Below are 18527 nucleotides of genomic sequence, written 5' to 3' on the forward strand. Positions count from 1 at the left end.
ATATGTATAGCTGATTCACTTTGTTATACAGCAGAAACTGACACACCATTGTAAAGCAATTCTACTCCAAGAAAGATGTTAAAAAAAAAAAATCTTTTTTCATTATGCGGTCAGTGTAATGATGTATAAGGCCTTCCACCATTCAGGAACTGTCTAATCTCCCCCTTGGAAAGCGGGGCCGCGCTGGTGTGGGTTCAGCTGTGGGATGTGTCTAGGGGTGTGGGCAATGTTGGGAGGTGAGTGGCATTTACTAGAAGCAGGGCCTGGACACCGAGGAGATGCCAGGCCAGAGTCAGAAGGAACAGGCCAGTGCTGGGTCTCCAAGTCCCGTGAGGCTGGGCCCAAGGGGGTGTGTGTGTGTGTGTGTGTGTGTGTGTGTGTGTGTGTGTGTGTATGAAAGATGGAACCAGTGCTTGAACAGGTCAAGAAGGTGGAAATAGAGTAAGTCTGGAGTCATTCCTGACCCAAAGGCAATCTGCTTCTGTGCTTTGTTTCTTTTTTAAAGTAGCACCTATGGCCTCTGGGGCGCACATGTAAGGCAAGTACAAAGAACAGGCAGAAGTCGTTTCCAACTGGCCGTTTTTGACATCCACCCTTGATTAAAAGTGAGAGCGCAGTTGAGCTCCAGGAAGGCTTCCTGCGGGTGGTTCAGGTAATGGGATGTAGCCCTTGGATGCAGGGGACGCTGAGAACAGCTGGCACAAATGGGCATAAAGCAGCTGAGGGTCTCCAGCCTTCCCATGCCCTGGGATGGCTGCAGACCTGCCTGGGACAGGACTTGGGAGCCAGAGCGGCCTGTTAATCTAAAGAAGGGCCATGTGTGACGTCACACAGATGATGTCACCCTGGCCTAAGGGTTCTGTCTGGTCCGTCTCCCCAGGTTCAATGAGCAGACGCCCCCTGGCGCTGACTCCAGAGCCTGCGATGTGACCCAGCATGGGGACTGACTGCTCTGTTCTCGGGGCCTGGTCGTCAGCCTCCGTGGGAATGTGTACTGAGACCCTGTCATGGACCCTCACCCATCAGGCCTGCACTGCAGCCTGAGGCGTCGGCAGACAGGTTGGGTAACGGAACATAGGCAAGCTGTGTACTTTGTCCATGAAACAGGGCCCGCACTCTAAGGGGGAGTCGCCTTCTTGGAAAAGAATTCTTCTCCCCATCCCTCGGGGCCTGGCCTTGCCAGCTGCAGGGATTTCTTCTTCTTCTTCTTCTTCTTTTTTTTGAAGCTTTATATCTATTAGAAGTTCCAGAGTCAGGAGAATCACCACCAATATTACACAGGCTACCAGGAAACTGCTGACACTCGCACTGAGCAAACATACCTGCCACACAGCTGCTCTCTTCCCACAGCACGGCTTCAGGCAGGTAGACCCTCCTCTTTGGTAATCTTCGTCCCGATTTGACAGGAGCTGCGAGCCCGCCGGGGAGAGGTCAACCACAGCCAAGGGCATTGCTCCCGTGTAGCTGGTGAACTTTGCCTCTCGGCACCAGCTGCAGGGATTTCTTTCCAGCAGTTAAACAGCCCACACGTGCATGGCCAACCTTGGAGGAAAGGTGTCAGGAAGCAAAGAGGCCACAGGATTTGAAGCCAAATGTTTTTGAGAGCAGCTCGGCTGTCTTGGCTTGGGAAGTAGCTTTTCTTTGAGTCTTAACTTTTGAGCTGGAGGGCAAGGTGGTGCTCACGTGGTCCAGCCTCCACATTTTATGGCAAAGGAAACTGAGGACAAGTCCATCCGGGATCGCCATTGGATGGGAGAGCTGAGGCCCTAAGCCTACTCTGACCCTCGGGGCTGGGCTTCTCTGTCCCGTGAAGAGGACCAGTGGGGACACGGGGTCAGAGAAGCCCCAGGGGAGACAGATGTGCTCTGGATCTGGAATTAGAGGACCCAGGGAGACAGTTACATCGCAGGGGAAAGTGAGAGGGCAGGTGAAGGGGTAAGTGCATGAAGGACAGACATGAAGGGTATCTTCCCAGGGCCAGTGATGGCACCAGGCTGACAGGTTTGGGGGGAAAGTGAGAAGTAAAGCTGGGTAGTGTATTGGTCAGAGCGAAGGATTGCAGAAACCAGGGTCCCTCCCAGCTAGTTAAAGCAGAAAGGACTTAATGGTACATATCACCTAGAGAATGGAACAGGTAGACAAACAGCCTCTAAGCCGAGCCTCCAAGAGTGAGTCCCTTCCCCATGCGGAAGAACTGGGCTGCCGGGAGGGCTGAGGCCTCCGTCATGATCAGAAAGCTGCCACGTTAAGATACTGCTGCAAACTAGAAGTCACTGCTTCCAAAGCAGAACGCACGGCCCCTGTGCCATCGGTACCAGCAAAGCGGATGCTTTGTGCCTGGCTCCTCTTCCGACACACCCCAGCTGTGAATCAGAATCTCCCCGGGTTGCCTCCGAGAGGAGGAACTTAAAACTGGACCTCTAGCTGCAAGAGAGTCAGGAAAATGGATCTTAGCTTTCGCTTGTGCAGCTGATGCAAAAGGGTTTGGAATGAGTGTTGAACAAGCCAGTCCCCGGGATTCGCTGCAGGTGGAGAGCCCGGAGCCGCAGGAAGGAGACCTGTGCCAGGGAGCTTGGATTTTTGTGGTCCGAAGTGAGGAGTCACTGAGAAGTTCTGGGCCCCAGAAGCGTCATGAAAAAAGTGATTTTGAAAAGATTTATCTAAAAACATTATTCCAACCAGATTTGTCACCAGGAAGTCTTAGGTAAAAAAGAAGATATAGGAGACAGTTGCTGTGATCTGCTAATAATCTCAGAGATAAAGAAGGCCTGGAGCAGGGACAGCAGGAGGAGAGAGGAAGAAAATAATAACTAACAGTAAATTGAGACTATTCAGTGACTGATGAGACAGGTAACAAAATGAACCACAAACTCTGTGAGCAGAGACTGTCTCCCTTGTCCTTGAACTCTTAGTGCCTCCCCCAGTGCATGGCTTACAGTAGATGCCCAATGAATGGATCTCAGGTGAGCGCGAAAGACAAGTCAAGATGGTAAATGATCGTCAAAAGGCAGGTGATTAAATAACTTTAAAACAGTGAGACAACAGATTTTGCTGTTTTTCCCTCTTTTTTTTTTTTTTTTTTTTTGCAGTACGCGGGCCTGTCACTGCTGTGGCCTCTCCCGTTGCGGAGCACAGGCTCCGGACGCACAGGCTCAGCGGCCATGGCTCACGGGCCCAGCCGCTCCGCAGCATGTGGGATCTTCCCGGACCGGGGCACGAACCTGCGTCCCCTGCATCGGCAGGCAGACTCTCAACCACTGCGCCACCAGGGAAGTCCCTATTTTTCCCTCTTTGTGACCGGCAACTAGAAAAGCACTTTACACAGAGTGTGTGGGGGGAGAGACGGAGGGGTGGAGGAATATGGGAGAAAGTGAAAAATAGAGCTGATTCTCCGGCAGAAGTGAGGGACTAAGACGGTGCCTGAGTTGGGAGAATAATCCGACCCTGAGGGTCACCCCAGGTGGGAATGAACAACACCCTCAGCCGGGCGGGGGGACACCAGCTCCAGACGCTCAGTGACACATAAGCAGAGCGAGCAGGGGAAGCTTCTCCAACAGAGCCTGCACAGCCCGCAGCTGAGTTTCCTTTCTTTTCCTTCCATCCGCCTCCCCCCCACCCATTTCCACAAACTCCACATCATACTTAGAGAACTAAAGTATAAATTTCTTAAAAAGCAAAGGACTGGACCCAGCTGAGAATCAAAGTGCTGACATCAGAAGAAAGACGGAGGTCATCTCAGTGACTGCACACGGAAAAGACACCAGTGTTAAAGCAGAGAAGATAACACATCCGGCCCGTGAATGGTGAGAATCCAATAGAAGCACAGTTGGTGTCCCTGAAGCAGAGGATTGACAAGAGGACCAGAAGATGTCCTGAGAGATACATATGAAAAATTTCCCAGGCAGAACTGAATCTGCAGGTTAAAAGCACACTCCACATTCTTGGAGATTTTGACACCGAAAGCTCTTTGCCAAGGCATAGCCTGGAGAAGCTGTTGAACTTGAGACTTAAACAAAGAAATCTCCAGGCATCTGGAAAAACACAAATCAACTACAAGAGAGACAAATTAGACTGGCCTCAGGGTTGTTCACAACAGTCAGAGCCTGAGAACATTGGAGTAATGTCTACCGAGTTCTGAAAGAACGTGCAGCCTGAGATCATTCCACGCCATCAAGGTGTCATTCAAACGTAAAGGTAACAGACAGACATCTTTAGGCAGTGCTGTGAATCTTCTTCAAGAGATATTTTACAATAACAACTTAACCCACTGGTAGATGACTCATGATTTAAAACCATCAGGACTCGGGAAGCTTTGATGAAAGATTGGAAGTGAATATGGAATCCATTTAAATGTAGAGTTAAAACTGAATAATTATGATACCACATAATTAGAGAGCAGTGTATGTGTTAGAAATATGGGAAGTATTTAAATAATCATAACTTAACAAAATTCAGAGGGGGTCAGATGGAAGAAGTAACACCTCTTTCATCTTTCAGAGAAAGGAATCAATTAGTATTGTCTGAAACTGAAACATAAAGTCCTAAAGATAAATAGTAACCTCTTCTTTTTCTTCATAATCACTCTTTCTTTAATCCTAGAGGGATATTTAGGAAACAACCCTCTGGTGGTGAAGAAACTTTTATGTGACAGTGATTCTTTGAGTTTCATTTCCATGTCTTTTGTTGAATGCAACTAAAATTCAAAACAGCTTCCGTTGTATGACCCCAAGTTTATAAAGCAGCTTTGTTTACGAACCGTCTCTGCTGTCAATATGAACAGAGAATATTCCGATCATGTTCTTATTTGTGCGTGATGGGCTTGGGGTAAAACGAAAATGAAAACACTTTTCACCTCTTCATGTTTAAGACTCTGAATTCTTTATAATAAGCATTTTAAAAAATACAGAAACAGTGTATTTTATTTTATTATATAATTTATTACAGTAGAAAGGCTGGAGGGAAATCGCCAAGTCCCTTCTGGGGGTGTGTGAACGTGCGTGACACTCACTGGTGCAGCCCCACCTGCAGGAAAAGTCCAGATTTCGGAGTTACGGGTGGGGTTTCTGAGCTTCCTCACGTCGTGGCCCCGGCTCGCTTTGCAAGCCTCAACTTTCCCATTGCCTCCCTGTCAAAGTCAAGTCCTCCGTGCTCCAGCCACACCGAGCTACTCACAATTTCCTCGCCAGCGTGCCCGCTTTCATTTCTGGGCCTTTGCATTTCTGTTTGCTCTGCTTGCGTCACCCTCTGCCCATTTTCTCTGAAGCTCTGCCAGGCTCCTTTTCCTGGGTAAGGCCTACTCATGTGTTTGAAAAAAAGTTTTATTTTTCTTTTACTGTGGTAAAATATATATAACATAGAATTTACCATTTTAAGCATTCTTAAGCGTACAAGCCGGGGCATTAAGTGCATTCACGATGTGCAGCCATCCCCACTGTCCACCTCCAGAGCTCTTTTCATCTTCCCAGACTGAAACTGTGTCCCCGTGTCCCCATCCTTGCCTTCCCCCAGCCTCTGGTCACTTCTGTTCTACTTTCCATCTCTGTGATGCCTATTCAAGGTACTTCGTGTAAGTGGAATCATACAATATTTGTCCTCTTGTGGCCTCTTATTTCACTTAGAATAGTGGCTTCAAGGCTCATCCGTGTTGTAGCACGTGTCAGAATTTCCATCCTTTTTAAAGTTGAATAATATTCCATTGTCTGACGATACCACATTTTGCTTTTCCATTCATCTGTTTGGGTAGTTGCCACCTTTTGGGTACTGTGAATAACGCCGCTGTGAACACTGATGTACAAATCCTTCTCATTTTTATGGATTCCACTTCGACATTATTTCTCCCCGTGGGTATCGCGGCTGGGATGCTGGGGGGGTCTGGCCTCGTGGTCTGGGAGCGGGTGGCGGTGGTGGGCATGCGCAAAGGCACGCAGGGAGGAGGGGGTCTAGGGCGATGCGGCGGGAGGGGCGCAGGGGCAGTACTACTCGGCGTGCGCAAGGTCTCCTAGAATCCAAAGCGGCTGGGACTCTTATTCCCCGTCTCCATCCTCTCGCCCGGTTTCCATTTCTACTTTAACTCCACTTACTGCAGTCTTTCCACTGTGTTGTGTTCTCGGTATTTAAGTGGTTCTGGTTTTGGTCATTGGCAAGAATTAAGGAGACCATTCCGAGCCACGAGTGTTCTGATTTAGTTCAGCTGATGTGAGCAACCCAGGCGTCAATAGGAAAAAGTAAAAAATTAAAATAATGAAAACTCCCCCGGTGGTTCCGGCATGCAGCCAGGGTTGGCACCCAGCAGTGTATCCCTGCCATGTTCTTTTTGTTTTGAGCACAGCAATCGTGTACTTTCTATTTCCGTTCAACCCCAGTTCATTCCAGACCTTTCTAACACCATTCTCAGAGGTGTCTGACACTTGCTGGATTTCTCCTTGATTTACGTAGCCAAACACCCAGTTCTGGTCATGCTGTTTAAATTATGATGGGAGAGCTGACTTGTGGCCACAACGATCTCTTCAATGTCTTTTTTCCTTCCTCGTCAGGATAATTTTGACTACATAGTGATTTACTTGTGAGAGATCTGCACGCAGAATCTTCCTAATTTTTCTCCTTTTCGTAAGCTACTTCTTCATGATGTCTAGAACACACATGGGTGCTGGGCCCTCCATTTCTGACATAAGGCCCTCTGACAGCTCTGACGGGCGGTCAGATGAGTTCTTGGGCCAGTCAGTGCTAAAAATGTTTATTTTAAAATAATCCCTACAACCCTACAAAATAGGTATTATCCTTACTCTGTATATGAAAAAACGGAAGCCCAAAGATTAAGTAACTGGACCTCGAAGCCAGGCCTGATTCCAAAGCCCTGCTGTTCTCGGGCATGGTATCCTGCAGTCTGAGGGCTGAATGGCAGTTATCAGTCAAAATGGAGATGTGTTAATCAAATTTTTAAAAACGCTTGAGAAACACTGGTGGAAGGTCGCACGCTAATTAGTGGAACTCAGTTAAGCAAAGCCCCGGAGAGAAAACCACGTGATGCAGAAGGGGACCGTGAGAGGGGCCAGGCTCCAGAACGCCGGAAAAGCCATCTTATCCAGCAGACAATTGAGAACGGAATAAATCCCCCTCTTTTATCATCACATGGAACATGTGGACAGTCTAAAAAGCAGCACCGATTAAAACCTTGAGGTTCCAGTTCCGTGTGTGGTCAAGGCATATTCCCCTCTAGATCCTGTTCCCTCCTTGTTAAGCAAAGTGTCTTCTACTACAACGTAGACTCCCCTTACACCAAAATAAGGCTTGAGAAATGTCTGGAGAAAATAAAAATCAGATACTGAACAATGTCTGAATGTGTAATAACTACACTCTAGAATCAGTTGAGTCTCTGCCTCAGACTCTTGGTTTTAAAACAAATCACTTCCAGAGCCACGTTAAGAAATACATGTTTGTTTACCCAATTCCTTTTCTTTTTTTCCCCCCGCGCCACGCGGCATGCAGTGGAAGTGCAGTCTTAACCACTGGATCACCAGGGAAGTCCCCCAGCTCCTTTTTTTATTGGTTGAATCAAAGGAGAGATTGACATCCCCTTTCCCCAAGTATTGATTTACCATGCCTACTGTATACTTCTTGAAAGCTGGCGTTTGGAAAAAGAGGCAGAATAAAAAAATATTGAAGGACATTTGATGTCATTGTCAAGAGCCACAAAATAACTTAATAAATGAAGTATGTTTTCATATTCTAGTACTGGCTTAAACTTTACCGAGACTTGGACGTTTATTTACTTTTGTCCACGAACTCTTTCGGAAGCCAGTCCCCACCCCATCCCCCGGTCTGTGAAGGGGCTTCACACACACGCTGTATTCTTCCGAAGAAAGCGCACCAAGCGCTCGGAGCCGCACAGGGGAGCCGCAGCCAACCACCCGCTGCCCACGTCCGAGAAGCCCACTCTGCTAGGTCAGGGAAACCGTGCCTAGGAGACAGCCAGCAGCCTGCAGTTTTGTTTCAACCACAAGTATAGGTTACACGCCCTTCTTCAAGCCCTCCTCCCACCCCTAGTCACTCTGTTTGGCTAACCAGTGGCTATATTGCAAAATAATAATGGGAAAAAAATTAAAGAGATGCCTGCAACAGTTACCAGTAAGGATGGTGTGAAGGTACACAAAATTTTGGTTGACCGCTTCTCTTTGGTTTCGGTAACAGAGAAGAAAAAAAGGCTGACATAATGCTGATTTTACTGAGGAATGTAATAAAATAAATGGAAGGAAAAAAGAGAAAAATAGTAGAGACAAAGAATATTTCTACACCAAAATTATGACGTCACTTAAAAGAAGGGAAATATTCTACAACAGATGAAGAAAGTTTTAATTTCTTTTCACATTAAACATTGTTCACCACAGTCAGCTAACAGAAATTATTGTAACATTGGTCAAGATGACATAAAACAAAGGATAGATGTTTGTCACGAGAAAACCTCATGTAATGTGCGTGATGATGTTAAATACTACATTTTTCATGATAAGATACAACTTATCTTGAAGAGGAACCAAATAAGTCAGATCAAGGAGACATGCTGAGGTTTTAATAAAGAAGAAAAGCTTTGCCTTTTCCAGAATACTTCAAGTCTAGGACAATTTAGGTAAAAGACATGAGTTAAATACCAAGTGCTGGGCAGGGTCACAGGCCCGTAGCTCAGGTTTTATTTACAGGACTGGACCTCTGCGGCTCTCGCCTTTCAGCAAGCAAGCTGTTTGTGGCAGAGGGACCTTCAATGGGATATGATCGATCAATTTTAACCGGCAGGCAGTCCAAGGAACTATTTTCAAAGGGATGGTTGAGTATTTTCATGTATACGCTATTAAGGCATCTAAATTTTTGGTGTTTCCTGTATATAATTTTACTGCAATTTTCAAATTCTTCTTTTCATTTTGCACAACGATATCAGGTATTGAGAGACATAATTCTCTACTGATGAACCAGTTCATCCATTTTGCAAACTCTAAATTGAGGTCTTGTGAAGGGAAATTTATAATGTGGGAACACACAGAAAAATGTATTGAAAACCAATAGAGAATATGGTTAACCATAAAATTTCAATCACAATTAAATGTAGTCTTTAACTTTGGAGAAACAGAAGAATAATTAGAATTAAAATAGGTATTAAAAATAATTACCAGTAGTTTGTATTAGGAAAGAATACAGCCATAAATGGCTTAATTGCCCAATTAAGTAACTACCAGATTCTTCTTTAGTCCACACTAACAGAATTCACATGTGAGTTAGTCAACAAAGCATATAAATGTTCGACATCTCTTGAATAGAACATCTTAGTGATAACAGGGACTACATAATTCTACCCATTGTCGTGACTGCACAGATTAACCAGGTTAAATACCAGAGATACACTGGGATTCGTCCCAAACCTAACAGTAGAATATTAAACAAATTTTTTAAAGATTCAGAAATAAAAACTGAACAATTTTAACATGGATGAGACAGTGCTTAAACAATTATCAACCTAATCAAGACCTTTAAAATTACCACCAAAATGCATTACAATATTTTTTTTATTTAGTTTACAGAAAGGATCTATAAGTGCAGGTTGCAAAAGGAAAATGTTCAGTGCTATTTACATTCATTTTAAAACTCTGCTCTATACAAATTTAATTCTGATCAGTATGAACAATATTTTCGTAGATCTACTGCATATAAAGCCTTTTCGTCAAAGCATTAACAATGAATAAAATAACCTGATGACCTTTAAACAAAGCTGACCGTTTGAAACGATTTACACTTACTATTTGTAAGGGCCGTGGACACTCATTTCAGTACAGAACATAACGTCAGCCTGCAACTTCATTTTTATAAAGGCTAAAGTTATTTATATGGAACATTGTTCTATATACTACACGCCAATCTATATTTAAGTTCTATAGTTAGGTATTTTATAAGTTTTTTATTAAATATATTCTACACGTATTTGTAATTTCATCCAGGAAGAATTTCTTCCCAGTGAAAAAATATAAAATCTTTTATATTTTTTACAGGTTTAGATGAAACTAGCTCATGCTTTAGTGCTGTGCAAATTGTTTTTAGCATATCAATTTTTAAATTATTGGTACAAAACAAAACAATGGCATCCCTAATCAAGTGTGCCTTGAAAATCAGCTTTTGACTTTAATACAATTGCAAGCACTAATACCCAATGCAAACTACGTAAAGAAACAAAATTAGTCCTATGGAGAATTTTTTAATTTTAAGAATTCATCTGAGGTCTCTAATGAGTAACTGTGACACTGGACACAGAGATGAGCAATAATTATGGAAAAATTCAATTTGCTGATATTCAAATACACAAAAGTGATGAATAAATGAGGTTTTCTAATATTTCTGCGCAATCACGGAGGTCTACGAGTGACTGGAATTTACCCCTGCGTTAAGGCTAGGACGCGAGCTCTCACCCATCTTGTGCTATGTGAACCAGCCCTCCGTCACTGTCTGACTAGAGTGCACATGTTAAAGGAAAAACAACTAGTCTCGTCAGCCCCTCTGCTGAGTAATTTCAACAAGAGGCACTTTTTGTTTCTTCACTTGTTGCAGTGAGAACAGTCGCACTCAGTGTAGGATTCTGTGCCAGTGCAGCCGCCATGGCTGACTTTGGTAGCATTCACCCAACATTTCAGTTTCTTTTCCATTTCTTACTCTCATGTTAGCCCAGTAATTAACTTCATTAATTGCTGTGTCTTCCAGTGTGGATTGTATATATGAGTATATTTCTAGGTACCATAAACCGTGTTATAAATTCTGCTGATGAAGAAAATAACTCAATCTTTTTTAGTGCACACTGTATTTGGAACACTTGATTTTGTTAGTTCTGGTAATGAAAATTTTTGTGGCAGCAAAATCGTTTCTGCTATGAAAGATAACTCGTTAACTTTTCCCCTGGAGATTGACTTGCATTCAAAAATCAATACATTTTAAAACTGCTCAACATAAACAAAAATACTGGAAATAAAAAATCATAGTGAAAAATGTTCTTGGTTCTTTTTACTTTCATGAGAAAAGATGACAGTGTTCATGTGATAGTTCAGGTCCACGTATTTATAGGCAGACTCTTCCTAAAGGTTCTGAAGCGACGTTGGGTCTCCTCTGGCCCAGCAGCATGAAAGACAAAGACTACATCACACCACGCTTGGCAGACAGTGTTTACAGGATCACACAGCAATTACTCTCTCCAGTCTTTTCGCGATTCCTCTGACCTAGGGAAGATGAAGAGAAGCCTTGTTTATAAAAATGCATGTGGGGGGCTCCCCGGGGGGGCTTTCCTGGTGGTGCAGTGGTTGAGAGTCCGCCCGCCGATGCAGGGGACACGGGTTCGTACCCCGGTCCGGGAAGATCCCACGTGCCGCGGAGCGGCTGGGCCCGTGAGCCATGGCCGCTGAGCCTGCGCGTCCGGAGCCTGTGCTCCACAACGGGAGAGGCCGCAGCAGTGAGAGGGCCCGCGTACCGCAAAAAAAAAAAAAGCATGAGGAAAGGGGCATAATAAGAAACAGCAAGCATAGTAAGAAACAGGATTTTTCTGTTTAATGTTTGCATTATTTTTAAATTAAAAAGCTATAGTAAATACCCTTTTAATTTTAGCCTGTTTCCAAAATGTCTGGTTATTTGCTTACTAACAAGTTCCATCCATAAACTATGAATAGAGTTTCTGGTGACTCGTTAGGTCTTAGCAATCATCCACAAAGTCACCTTCCCTCTCCACTGAGACGCAGCTCCAGGATGGATGGTAGCACCTCACCCTGCACTACCCTCCAAGAGCCTTCCCGGAAGCAGAAGGCTTCCGCAAGGCCAGCAGATGGCTGGGCGGGGGGCGGGGCGGTGATACCTGTCTTCACCCCCAAAACAGAGGCCCGCAGAGGTTTTTAACATAAGGGCCCACTTACCTACCCAGACACCCTAGAGATTCCACAGTCCTGCCCCTCCCTCTCCTCTCCCCCAAACCAAGATACACACATAAACACAGAGGAGAATCAAGGGACACGCTGATTTGGTTTGACTGCTAAGGACCAGTCACCATAAACTATGAAAACTTCTTCCCCTCAGAATTTCCAAGAAACGCTGAGCCACTTTTGAATGGCTGTCTGTGGCTCGAGTGAGAACCTTCTCGAGCACACGGCTCACCTTGAGAGTTGGGCTCTGGCAGTGTCTCTCTGGCCACCAAGTGCATCACTGTTGTTTTGCCAAAAGGAAGTTTTAATGCTATGTGAAAAGCAGAAGACAACTTGTTACATATACACCAACCTGTTGAAATCACTAACCAAAATTGAAACCGTTTTAAAAATTGATTGCTTTTTGTATGACTTCCTCAACAGATGGCACTTCTTACCAGAGAGAGCATCTCTTACAAAATGAAATTAGGTTCATATTATCGGAAACAATTTTTATAATTCAGAAATTATTTAGCTATGGCTATCAGCTTGACACATATATACACATTGTTTAAGGAAGGGGACAAGAGAAAATGCATAACTGGTTAATATTGGATAATCTTTAAAGGAGAGAAGGAATTTCAACAAGGTTTTAAAGAATACTTTTTCTACATTAGGGGGAAGTTTAGATTAAGAGACATTTGTTTCTAAACCTAATTATGTTTAGTCACATAATAAAATTCCTGCACCAGACAGGCCACTATAAGGTAGAAACAGAAGAAATGACAAACATAATTTTAAACATAATAATGATATAATGATTTTATTATTTTTAACCTTATATGCGTCAATTAGAAAATAATTTTCTTAAAAAGGTTACTTTAAAAGAATCACTGTCTTGGCATTATTAGTAATCACTGTTTTCTAATCAAGTCTTTAAAAGGTTTTTCTCATTTATAAGTAATAATTTTTATTATGAAGTATTTCAGACACAGACTGATGTAACGCACCCATGAACCACACTTACGCAAAAGTTTCATGGCAAATCCCTTTGTCATTCTGTGTATAAAATTAGAGGCAGCCGGTAGATCTAACATCTGGAGTTGTTCCCACAGCTGTGACGTTTAGTTCTGACTTTTCCGACTAGTCTCTTCACTGCAGACTTAAGGCAGGCCTAGACCCGTACTCAGCGAGCGCCACCCTCCCACCACTTGCTCTTTCGACCTGCTCTACGGGATGATGGTTAAAAGGAGCCCTGATTATCTTCAATATTCCTAATATTTCATGTAGTCCAGGTGAGTTTCCATCTTACTTAAAGCTAGCCAGCCACTACGTGGTCTGTTCTCTTAATTTCTGAAGTTAAAATGAAGCATCGTGGCCCCAAAATACACACTAGGCTGAGACAAAAGGAGGGCCTTTATTGGATAATCTCCTTGGCCTGACTTAACACTGAAATGCAAACAGGACTTTATATTATGAAACATTTCACTAAATGTATTGGGAAAGCCTGACTGAATTTAAAATGTCCACATACCAAGCTGTGTTCCACTCTCACACCACCTTCTTGACTCCAGTAAGCCAGACCTGGGTTACAGTTGCACCCTGCTACTTACTTACTGACTGTAAGATGAGTTCTGAGAGTTCTGTTGACCCCTCCCTACGCCTCAGCTTCCTCCACCTAAACTGGAGATAGTAATTCTATCACCTGCCCCCTACCACTGTATTGATTAAAAGAAACAATCCAAGGAAAGTGCTTGCCGCGGGGCTTGGCACAAAAAAAGCACTCCACAGATATTACCATGATCATCATCTTTTCGGGCAGCCAGGAAAACAGACCTCAGAGAACAGGTGAGTGAGCTGAGATGTAAATGTGCAGAGATGTTGCACAGGCCTAGAAAGCTGCTGAGGGGCTTACTGTTTGAAGCCACAAATTTGACTGACGGGCACTTAGTTTTCTTCTCCATCTGAATTTTAACTAGAAATTGTAGACATTGATACTAAGAGAAGGTAAAGGAAGAGGGATACCAGATCCAAGATGCTTTCTCTCCTTCGCTGTGGTGCTTCTGCTTTCTACTGGGACACTGCACAGTACCCAGAAGAGAGGTTCTCACCCTTTACAGAAAAATGACCAGGGACGGCAAATCGATAGTAGATTGGGAGACAGGGCGGGGGAGGGTGGGCATGCAGAAATCTGCATTTAAAAATAAGTATCCGATGCCCACAGGGTTATACATACAGAGCAAGTCTCAAGCCGTGCAAAGCAAGCCTAGGCCTTCTCCACACTAGCCATTCAACTGTATGACCCTGTGTGCCGTCTCCTCCTTATCCACATTCAACAATACAGGGAGACAGGGCCTTCCCTGGTGGCGCAATGGTTGAGAGTCCGCCTGCCAATGCAGGGGACACGGGTTCGTGCCCCCCGGCCCGGGAGGATCCCACATGCCGCGGAGCGGCTGGGCCCGTGAGCCATGGCCGCTGAGCCTGCGCGTCCGGAACCTGTGCTCCGCAACGGGAGAGGCCACAGCAGTGAGAGGCCTGCGTACCTCAAAAAAAAAACAAAAACAAAAAACAGGGAGACAAAGAAAAACAGCGACCAAAAAGCCACAAATAGTTCAATGTTATTACCCAGATTTATTGATCAACTTAAAAGGTCTAGGTTATATTCCTATGCTCTTTGTCTAAATCACTAAGACCAGAGATGGTCTGTTCTTGAAAAGATTGACAGCAACATAGAATGAGAGTAATAACGTAAGTCAATCTGTTAATCGGTCAAAAACAAATTCCAAGAAAAGTCAATAGTTTGATTTTAACACAAATTCTATTATATTTAATATGAAGTTGGAACTTTGGGGCCACAACAGAGAGGTAATTAAAGAATTAAGTTGATAAGAAATTGCTCATGTAGATCAATACTCAAAGGGAAATGGAGTCTCAAGAGTCATTCGTGGAGTCAATAGAGTAATTCAATCAACATTGACCCATCAACACTACAAGAGCTTATGTGAGGCACAGACAATCAAAAAAAGACTAAAATATGGCCCCATCCTTAATGAGTGTAAAATATAGCCATGGACAACACATTAAGAATTGGTCCATGTAACTACACAAAGAGCTATAAAGAAGTAATAATAACAACAACTACAAACCAAAAAGCTATATTTTAAACGGCAGATACCTCTCAGTAGATAGCAGCACTTTTTAGACCAGTGTTATCAATGCCTCCAAAACTTGGCTGTGTGTAAAATTACATACTGAAACACCCCATCGACTTGATATTGTCATAGTAATCATTTGCATTCATCTACTCCAAGTCACAAAGTATTTTGACAGTGAATTTTATGTGTTTCTACTATGTAATACCAGAGCACCTTGAAGGAAGAGATTCTTTTTCAACCCTGTATCTTTCATTGTTTAGCAGTGTTGGCACATAAGAAATACATGCTGAATAAATGAATGAATGAACGAAAATATTCTACCTTTAAGGAAGAACAGATTAAACATTTCGATTATTAGGTTTAGAGGAAAGAAGTCATGACTTTATGTAAACAAGATATATTACAGTAGATCACTTCCTTCGCCTACATATTTCTAGTTCTCATAATATATTTGAAATACTTGTACTTAAATAAAAACAAATCCTGCTGATGGTAGACAATGTTCCACCCAGAAGGGGGCACTATTGAGCTACATTTCCCCATTCACATATAAAGAGCAGTAATAGCTAACAATTAAAGTGTTTACTACGTGCCAAGCACTGTTCTATGTGCTTTGAATTTATAAACTAATTCAACCCTCCCAACCTATGAGGTAGGCATTATGGTTATCCTAATTTACTGATGAGGAAACTAGGACAGAAAGCAGTGAAGTAACTTGCTCACGGTTACAGAGCCAGTAAGTAGTGGAGCTAAGATACAACTCAGACAATCTGGCTCTAAAATCTGCTCTTTCAGTCACTACACTACAGTTTCTCTAACGTTACTCACTTACCTTTATTCCTGCATGATTAGCAATTACATCAGTTAGAGTCAAACTGAAAACATACCTTCAGTATTCTATTTGAAAATCCATTACCATAAACCTTTCCTAGTTTGTGTGTCTCGCTTTAACTTAAAAATATTACATCTAAATTATATTATCCAGAAGTACACTTAAATTACATTTATAAAATATAGGTATGGACTCCCATCTGTAATGGCTTAGAGTTTATTCTACAAGGCAGTAAACACTTAATCATAGTGCTAAAATTAAACGGAATGAAAAATGTAAAGAAGTAGACATATCAAAAATTAGGCAAAATTCACAGTTTGAAATTATACATTTTTAGTAAGATAAGACATTAGCATTTAAACAAACAAATGAAAAATGCTGCCATGAGACAGGCATTAAATCCCATTACAAAGGTAACTATTACCTCCTAATGTGACATTTCCATGTAGAAATCGTCCTTGATAAATAAGGCGTAGAATGTTTGGACTGCTGACCTGCTCTTCTTCCCAGTCTGAAAAGAACCAGGGAATTGTTAGGTGCATTTCAACATAAAATTAAGGTATTAGTGCATTGTTCTAAAATTCGGCTCCAAATCAGGTAGAATACATCAGAGAAGACGCTTGGCGCTTCCTTATAATTGGAGCAGTCACTGCCCACTTAATCACTGTCCTTGCTGTTCTCGTCAAATAGCAAGAGCCGCTTAAGGCTAGTTTTTGCTTCTTAAAGAACACTAAACTGTGCCAAAGTACGGTCCTGAAGTTTAAAAATGGAAACAAGTGAGTTGGGGAAAATCGAATCCTAGTTTTAAAAATGTCAGCTGAAAATGTTAATAACCAGTAATTAACCGATAATATTTCCAATATTTGTACCTTTTAAAATATACATTTGAGGCTGGAAACAATAGGTTTAACAAAGATTTTTAAAAGAATTAATATATTGATATAGAGCATAACAAAAAATTATACCTCAATAACTGGAAAACAAACATTTAAAAAAACAGAACAACAAAAAACTTAGGTGTTTACTTTTGGGTAATGTTGATAACTTTATCGTCTTTTTGAAGCCAATTGATAAACATTAAAGACACAACTTTAGTTCACTTTACCCAAAATTCTCAGTATAAACTTGAAAAATAACATATTAGAAGGTGCTATATAAGTATGAAAGCTAGGATAATGTACAAAGAAAATCAAAAGAGAAACTGGTAGGTAGAATGAATAACAGAAGATTTCATTTTAGTGTATAACTTACATTATAGTAAAATATGGAATATGATTCTGTTAAAATAATGGTTTGAGAACAGTAGTATCATGACAAGGTATGGGGTTAGTAATTTTCACTAGCTTGTAGATACAGAATTTGAAGCTCTGATTTTGAAAGGTTTGAGAATTTCATCATCATCTTCCTCAAGAATTCTAGTATCATGTGTTTGTTTCCTATAGAAGCTCCTGTTTTCAGGCGATGATAACTGTCAGCACACAAACTAGTTTAAAGTAGCCTGAAGAGCAAGGGACAGAAGAGAAAGGAGGTAAGTAGAGCACTTTTCTTCTTGCCTTTTTCTGAGTGTTCAAAGTGATGAATATGAATTTGATAAAACCAGTGCCTGTCAGTGACTCAGCCCAACAGGAGTGGGTAAGGAGAAGTGAAACTCATTCCTTCTCCCCCAGGCCCCCGTCTCGTCCCTCCCCCTGGGGTGTCTCTGTTGCCTTCTGACTCCAGGGCTCCCAGGTCCCTCTTCTCCAGAAGAAAGAATAAGTTGTCAATTGTTAACACTTTCGTATGGATTACTTTGAATTCATCACACCCAAACTTATTGTTTAATAGAATATTTCTTTTTCCTTTCCTTTAGCGTTGTTCATTTTATTCTGTCACGATAATTTCTACCTAATCTAATTTTACATGGGTCAAATTGTATTTTGTGTTAAATGTCCTCAATGTCAAAATGCCAGGGTTAAAATATTCTCCTATAATTTTTCTTTTTAAAATAATTTTCATTCAATTTATTCAAACTAAAAAAAAACATTTACCCATCTCTCCCCTCCCCACACCTTGTGCAACCACCAGTCTGCTCTCTGTTATCTATGAGCTTGGCTTTTTTTTTTTTTAAGATTCTACATACAAGAGATATCATCCGGTATTCATCTTTCTCTCTCTGACTTATCTCACTTTGCATAATTGCCCTCCAGGTCCATCCATGTTGTTGCAAATGGCAAGATTTCACTCTTTTTTTTAATGGCTGAGTAATATTCCATTGTGTATGTGTGTGTCTCTCACAATTTCACTATACATTCATCCACTGATGGAAACTCAGGTTGTTTCCATATCTTGGCTATTGTAAATAAAGCTGCAATGGGCATAAGGATGCATATATATCATTTCGAATTAAGTGTTTTCATTTTCTTCAAATAAATACCCAGAAGCAGAATTGCTAGACCATATAGTAGTTCTATTTTTCATTTTTTGAGGAATCGCCGTACTGTTTTCCTAAGTGGCCGCACCAATTTACATTCCCACCACTGTGGCTGGGAATGTAAATTGGCCTCCTTTTCTCCACATCGTCACCAACACTTGTTATTCCTTGTCTCTTTGATAACAGTCATTCTAACAGGCATGAGGTAACATGTTGTT

General features: G+C 42.2%; 1 protein-coding gene across 1 annotated transcript in view; it reads right to left on the reverse strand.

Moving 5' to 3' along the window:
* Positions 1–8328: 8328 nt before the first annotated feature.
* The window catches only part of UBL3 (ubiquitin like 3), an 87275-nt gene continuing 77076 nt past the window's right edge, over positions 8329–18527 (reverse strand). The window contains exons 4-6 of the mRNA XM_065896155.1: positions 16324–16410; positions 12166–12243; positions 8329–11243 (exon numbers count right to left, since the gene is read on the reverse strand). Of these exons, the coding sequence (XP_065752227.1) occupies positions 11191–11243; positions 12166–12243; positions 16324–16410 (218 nt within the window). The 3' untranslated portion in view covers positions 8329–11190. The remainder of the gene's footprint in view (positions 11244–12165; positions 12244–16323; positions 16411–18527) is intronic.

The sequence above is a fragment of the Phocoena phocoena genome, chromosome 18 (genome assembly GCF_963924675.1).
Source record: "Phocoena phocoena chromosome 18, mPhoPho1.1, whole genome shotgun sequence".
Classification (NCBI taxonomy): Eukaryota; Metazoa; Chordata; class Mammalia; order Artiodactyla; family Phocoenidae; genus Phocoena; species Phocoena phocoena.